At 34.8% G+C, this 8032-nt stretch overlaps 1 protein-coding gene across 1 annotated transcript in view; it reads right to left on the reverse strand.

The window, feature by feature from the left end:
- The window catches only part of LOC123551190 (deoxyribose-phosphate aldolase-like), a 63030-nt gene extending 55249 nt beyond the window's left edge, over positions 1–7781 (reverse strand). Inside the window, exon 1 of the mRNA XM_045339922.2 lies at positions 7701–7781. Coding sequence (XP_045195857.2) covers positions 7701–7731 — 31 coding nt within the window. The 5' untranslated portion in view covers positions 7732–7781. The remainder of the gene's footprint in view (positions 1–7700) is intronic.
- Between the last annotated feature and the right edge of the window lie 251 nt (positions 7782–8032).

The raw sequence follows: 8032 nt of genomic DNA on the forward strand, positions 1-8032 counted from the left end.
TCTTAATGAAATACTTCCAAACATATCTTAGATACTGACAAGAGTATACATACAGTAAGATACTATATATATATATATAAATAAGTACAATGGAACAGGCCTCAAAAAAAACAACAACAAAGAGCTGTCACTATTAGTGACAAATGCCTCCAAAGCATGCCCAAGAATGCTAAATAATGACCTTGACCTTCACCCGAGCGACCCAGATCATGCACATAGCATATTCTCAGGCTAAAATAGTTATTTGCACAAAATGACTTCTAAATTCATATATATAAACAACAGAAAAATAAATAATGACCGTGTGCAGAAAACAAATACGTCAAATTGTGACCTTGACCCAAGAGCTCCGGGTCATTGACATGACACACCCTTGAGATTAGATGAACATTTGTGCAAACTTATTTCATAATCCCTCTATGTGCCAAAAAGATATAGCCCAGACACGAAAAAAAATCACACATCATTTTGTGACCTTGACCTTAGAGACCCGTGTCATTAGCAGGACACACATTCTCAACATGGTTAACATTTGTGTCAAATTATTTTCAAATCCCCTATGAATGGTGAAGTTACAGCCCAGACACAGATGCACGCAAACACACACACATACACTGACAGACGGACAGTGCGATTTTAATATGCCCACCTTCGGGGGCATAAAAAGTGCAATGGGTCATTAAAGGTGTCTATCTAATATCAATCTGACTGAAACTTGCCGTGCGACATTTCCCTACAAAACTTAGCATTTGTGACCATGTGTTATGGAATTCATACAAACACAGCAGATCAACTATAAACAAGTACAAAGGTCATTTAAATTGTAGCTTCTTAAGACAATCTGACAGAAACTTGCTCGGTGGATTTTCCCTGTAGATATTAGTATTTCTACAAAGTTTTAATTGAGATATTCAAAACCATGGACTGATCACAACATTAAAATGCGTAAGTTAGTACTGTTATTGCTCAAACCAAATCCATCTGCCTTCAGTGAGGGATAACAAGTTTAGAGGAAGGGAATGCCTTTCATTTAATTTCTAGTAAGTTTTTTTACTCATTTTAAGCTGGAATAACATTAACCATTATTCTGCTTAATTTCTATTACCGGTATGAACTGGACAGTACTATTCATTGTTAAAAGGGGTACTTACCAAAGGATACTGACTGAATGGTGAACAGTGCAGATCATGATCAGACTGCACACATGTGCAGGCTGATCATGATCTGCACTGGTTGCAAAGGCAGAATCTGTTGTGTCCAACATAATAAGGTTATCATTCCTACCATCGTCATCATGATATAACACGAAAAAAAACATGCATTATTCCTATTACTATTACCAGCATCTTTCTAATTTCAGCATTCTTTGATTTCTATTAAGTATTGCTGTGAGTACATTATGCTTTTATGTTGTAATTAACTTATCTAATATTACAAACTTTCTAGTACAGTAAAACACCGCTCGCTCGAGGTCGCAAGGGATGGAGCAAAATGCTCGAGTTATCCATGGTTTCGAGCGACCCAAACATTTACCACATACGAAGAAAACTAAAGTTTACAGTCATCGGACTGTAACCGTCATGAGTAAAAATAACATACTTGTGACATTTTCGAAAAAAAACTATTACAAACGTTATCTATTGATAGACGTTTTTAATTGTATTTTGAAAATGCGAAGAAACATTTAATTTTTTTTCATCAACAAAGGGATATCATAATTGTCGTCTCAATTTTATTGAAACGGCTATATTATTTCCTTCATTGCATGCAAATAACGCTGATTAAATTACTAAGATCTCGATCCCGCAGAAAAGTGCTTTAAGTTATCAGTCATTGATCGATATTTGATCAATTTAAAAATTTTCTTTTTAAGCTAAAATTTATCAATAATTAATCTCATCATAATATTGAATTACCCACAAACAAACATTTAAGATGGGAATAGACTACACAATTCTCACGGTGTGTGAAAATGTTAATTAACCGATACATTCTGGGCCGCCGAAGGTGTGAAAAATTTTGAACACCTGTGCTCAAGTTAGCCAGAAGCAACAAAGAGTAAATGAATACACTGGGACCAGGTGTCATGCTCGAGCGATCGAGTTATCGATGTTCGACCCAGCCATGGTAATATCACGTAGAAAATAGAAGAAATCGACTGGGACCACATGAGTTGCTCGAGCAAGCCCGGGTGCTCGAATCATCGATGCTCGAGCGAGCGGTGTTTCACTGTATTCATAAAAGAAACTTATGATTAGACATTGGATATATTTGAGCCATGCCATGAGAAAACCAACATAGTGGGTTTGCGACCAGCATGGATCTAGACCAGCCTGCGCATCCGTGCAGTCTGGTCAGGATCCATGCTCTTCACTTTTAAAGCCTACTGCAATTAGAGAAACCGTTAGCGAACAGCATGGATCCTGACCAGACTTCGCGGATGCGCAGGCTGGTCTGGATCCATGCTGGTCGCAAAGCCACTATGTTGGTTTTCCCATGGCACGGCTCATTTGACTTTTGATAATGAAAATTACAGGCTTGTTTTGGAGCCTTCTATTCAGTCTGAAATGAATCTTTAATCTGTAATATAATTAGAACACTGAAGGATAATGTTTTTCTATAACGAAATATTGCTGACTGCAATTATAAAACATAACTATATTTTAGGCAAAAATGTATTTTGTAATCTCAAATATGGTACAGGATAAAGGAGGTGAGCTGTCTGTTGGAACATTGATTTTAGACATGTATGAAAACATCAAAGGTTACTTTGATTATTACCATTTTATCAAGAATTGAAAACTAAAAGATGTTGATGGTAACACTAAACAGGAAGTATTTTACTGCCATAAATTACTAAGTTTCAGACTCTCAGTTCATATCCAAATGTCCAAGTAAGTTTTTGCTTTCAGAAGTAATTAGGCAGTACCCTGTCATTTAAGCTCGACTATTCAAAGAATAGTTAGAGCTATTGGACTAACCCGTGCATCGGCATCTGCGTTGGTGTCCGCATCAGCATCCCGATTTGGTTATTTTTTGTATGTAAGCTGGTTAATTAGTAACCACTTGTGGGAATGGATTGAAACTTCACACACTTATTCACTGTGTTAGACTTTAACTCCACAGGTTCTATAATTCTACTTGGCATTTTTACAAAATGATGCCCCTTTTTCAACTTAGCAGTATTTGGTTAAGTTTTTGTAAGTAAGCTGACTGGTATCTCAGTACCCACTAATGGGAATGGATTGAAACTTCGCACACTTGTCCACTGTCATGAGCTGATATGCACTGTACAGGTTCCTTAACCATGTTTTGCACTTTTACAAAATTATGTCCCTTCTTCGACTTTTATATTCATTCGACAAGGCTTTTCAATGAGCGTTGGCTGTCGTTTAAGTCTGAACTGGGTAAATGCTAAATTGAACCATATCACTCCATGACTTATATCTCAATTACTAATTCATAATTTCAGTAGGAGCTTTTCAATGTTATCTGCATGCTTTCAACATGGATTAAAATAAATTAGACATGAAATAATTAAAAAATGGATATTATCTAATAAATTTGACCTTTTTATTTACACAACCCCGGTCAGATATATAATGGTCTTATACACCTGCCTGTGTAGGACTAGGTTAAATTTCCCCACCCAACAGCCACGAAATGAGAAAACAAGCACTATTGAAGTTCTTTGCTGAAAGTTCCGAAAGCACCTGCCCGACACAGGCAGACATGTAAGATCATTTTTCTTGCCTGCAATTGCAAAGCACATTTAAAAGTGTTTGGACTGATTGCTCATTTTTCTTAATTATAACAATTTTCAATAGGCTGTCAGAGGAAAACCAACACTTGACTATTCAAATACCTCATCACAAAAAGAAGTAAAAATAATGAAAACATAAGACTTTTTCACAGTACACAGGATCAATACTCTAAAATAGGTTTTAACACTTCATTAATTCTCATTACCTGTGTGCATTCGCCCTGACGTAACTTGCTGATCAAACTAAAGGGTCAAGATGGCCCTAGGTTACTCATCTGAGTAAAACACCATTACAGTGTAAACATGTTTGACCTAGTGATCCAATTTTTTTAAACCTCATGACCCAGTTTCAAACTTGTCCAAGTTTTCAAGGAGGTAAACATTCTGACCAAGTTTCACGAAGACTGAAGCACTGTGGCCTCTAGAGTGTAAACAAGATTTTTCTACAATTTGGCCTAGTGACCTAGTTTTTGACCTGTCTGAGATTTCATGGAGAAAAATATTCTGACCAATTTTCATTAAGATTGAACCAAAAATGTAGCATTTTGAGTGTAAACAAGCATTTTCTTTGATCTGACCTAGTTTTTGACCCCACATGACCCAGATTAGGTTATTTCGGCTGTCTGAGTCTCTGTGAGCAGTCAGGGGTGTAACTGTTTCAAGTTATTACAGTTTATAATCCATTTGAGTTATTGCTTAAACTTTCATAACTTGTTTCAGTTATCATAAAATATTACAAAGTCCTTTTGTGCCAATTCCTCATTTTGAATGAGACTAATGCAAATATTTCCTGAATCCTTGACCTTTTATCTTTCCAGCTATGCAGTAAAATGTTTTACGCACGGCTGATAAAGTTTTACGCAAATGTTTTAAAGCTATAAAACTCTTAATATTCCATTATGCTTATCAGGTCATGTTCACACTAAAAGAGAATTTGATTAACCACAGTTTGCTACTAATTTCACTTTAAAGGTCACTTTGTGAGAACAGCAAAGACTTTTTTTCAATAACTTACCTGAGTTAACTATATTTTATAACTAATACAGGTTATAAAATGCTTGAAAAAGTAACTGAAATAGGTTACATAACTTAAAACAGTTACACTCCTGACTGGTGAGAGGGCTCTGACCAACCCTACAGAGATACACAAATGAAACTAGCCTCTACTTAGAGAGTCTGCAGAGAAAGCAGATTTCCTTTTGTGGGGCATTTGACTATATTACACATGCTTTTTTCATTTTCACAAAGGGGTGCGTATTAGGTGGCTTTATATACACAAAAAGGTAGAGTGTCATACATTTTTTTCTAGTTTTATAGCATGTAAATATCACCGAAAATCGAACAATTTTTGTCAGCTATCTTGTGTTCACATTATTTCATCTCCTATAGAAGAGCCCTTTCGGCTGGGTCTAAAAGCAGATACGGTACGTACCGTACATTTTTTAGATGTCTGTAATCAGCTAAGCAGTGACTACGTTTTTCACACAAATTCTTTGTTATACATGCCGCAAATCGCAAATTGTAAACAGAATTTTTACGATTAAAGTGGTTTATCTTGAATATTTTTGGATTTTTTTTTATGAAAATTGGGGAAAATTGTCACTTTTTTCGATTGGGAAAAGGTCCGCTTACCAGGCCCGGTACTATACAAGAAAGGAAAAAATCGCTGTGTAATTCATTTATATATTTATTTGGGTTTTACGGCGCACCAACACAGTATAGTTAATTTATCGAAGAAAGTCAATTTAACGTTGTCAATACTTCACATGTCATTCTTTTGGCTGTTATTTTACGATAGATACCAAATAACTGTGTACAATTCCAATTAATCACATAGTAAAACAACAATTTCTCTATAAAACATTGCTTTTTACATTCGCACATGTTGACAATTAAACACAAAATCTTTAAGGCATAACTGCGGAGCTAATTTTCTGAACACAATCTTCTGTGGTGTATCAGATAATTTGATTCGCTTTAACAGTCAGGGGTGTAACTGTTTCACGTTATCACAGTTTATAACCCATCTGAGTTATCAAGATAAGAGAATAGGATAAGAAAACAGGATGTAATCGAGAAGTATTTTTGTACAAAATTTTGTTTTAAACCACATCACATTCTCTATAAGTAAATTCTTGTATACATCATATCAATGATCAAAAAATTATTTTTTCCGGTTCTTCTGTACAATCGTTAAAGGATTCTTTTGATTTTTTTTCCCGGAAGAAAGAAAGGAAATTGTAATGTAATGACCTTTACTTTATTATTGTGGGCCTGTTTCTTTATTATTATGACATGTTCATACTTAAATTATTATTTTATTTTTAACATGTCATACTAAAATTATTATTTTATTCTAAAGAGAAGAAAGAAAGGAAATTGTTATGTAATGACCTGTTACTTTATTATTGTGAGCCTGTTACTTTATTATTATGACATGTTCATACTTAAATTATTATTTTATTTTAACATGTCATACTAAAATTATTATTTTATTTTAAAGAGAAGAAAGGAAGGAAATTGTAATGTAATGGCCGTTCAGGACATAGTTATAAAGTAATATAGAAACAGTCCAGTATTCTAAAATATTGCTTCTCCGAAATATTGTTCTCTCTGTTTCATACACATGTATAATTGTATATTGCTTATCCTAAGGTTAACAAAGTACAGTTCTTCTCTGTACCAGGCATACATGTAGCCAACTGGACGCTGGCATATTTCCATTATACATTGCAGATTCATGCAGATTCAGCAGTCCGCAGAATGTCGTATCACCATATTTGTAATAATGCTCGGACATGATAGCTAATTACCAACAATGCTCTTGGGTATTTTTCCTATATAACCCTGATTAACCAGGAAAAGCGGGAGAACGGCACAGGGAACCGAACTGATTAGACTCTTTTAGTTATTTGGGCTAAAACACCTTGGGTTAGCTGTCATTGTCAGTGCATCTCATTTTCCTTAAGAACCTGGGTTGAACTTTAAATAAAAACTGTTGACTTTCAAAGTGTTGTTTACTATTCCTTGTCACCGGAGTTTATTACGTGACATTTATAGCAAAGACAATAGATATCTTGTGTTTGAGTGCAGGGGTTTTTTTCGGCCATTTTTATAGCCGTTATTCGGCTATATTCCCAATGCCAAAAAGTATGTATTTTTCCCAAAATGAGTGCAAAAATTCCCAATCTACATTCTGAAAAAAATTTCATCAAAATTGCACGAATATTGACCAAATTATGGGCAATTTTGTAATGCCAGTATGTTAAAGAGGTTGTACAATGTGAAACAAGTGTATGAGAAAGTGCTTAAACACATCCTTACTAAATCCTGTTGAACTAAATATTTCCCAATTTGAAACATTTACACATCAAAATTCCCAATTTTGGGAGTATAGGCTATGTTCCCAAATTAGCTAGAAAAAACCCTGGAGTGTTTGAGACTTTTCCTACGTTACACTTCAATAAAATAAGGTTAAAATTTTTGCTATGCAAATGGCTGTCATTCGATTAAACTTTACACAGAGACATGTTGAACTTCCAAATATAAAAAGGCGCATTGTGCAATCGTTTAATGTTAAGCCACTTCCAAAAATAAAAAAGGAGTCCTGCAGTAACACCAGTATAAATTATGGAAAGTAGACACCACAGCACTTATTTCATCTTTACAGCGTGATGGGACGGCTGCCTCTTCAACTTCTTCAGCTGTCCAGTTTGGTGTGGCATTTTCTTATCTGTAGGTTCACAAATGTCAAACATGTATAAACTAACATTTAGTCAAAACTGGGTCAAAAAGATATGGCAAGTTTCCAATACTATCCACAAACAGCAAATGCGACGAACATAATTCATACTTTGCAAAAATGAACAGCTAACTATTATACACTATTGCTGGATGCTGTCATGCTTTATAACAACTACAAACAAATAAATCTCACCAAACTCAACGCCTGGATTTCTAGCTGCCATAATTGTTCAAGGGACGCTACTCAATAGATACATGTAAAAAAGTGCCGTATCATACCGTACAACAGAAGCGCACAACCCGTTGTGAATGTAATGGTAATATGTATTTGTTTATTTCAAGGAAATTGTTGAGACATTTATGTAATGACCGAATGACTTTTACATGTATTGGTATGTTTATGAGTACAAGTATTGATAATTATTATTCTGAATATGTAACAGTTCATGCAAATAGATTGGACCGTGTTTATTGATGATTTTAAAAACTCCCAAAAAGCAAACAGATCTTACTGAGTAGTCCTTA

This window comes from Mercenaria mercenaria, chromosome 4 (genome assembly GCF_021730395.1).
Source record: "Mercenaria mercenaria strain notata chromosome 4, MADL_Memer_1, whole genome shotgun sequence".
Taxonomy (NCBI): domain Eukaryota; kingdom Metazoa; phylum Mollusca; class Bivalvia; order Venerida; family Veneridae; genus Mercenaria; species Mercenaria mercenaria.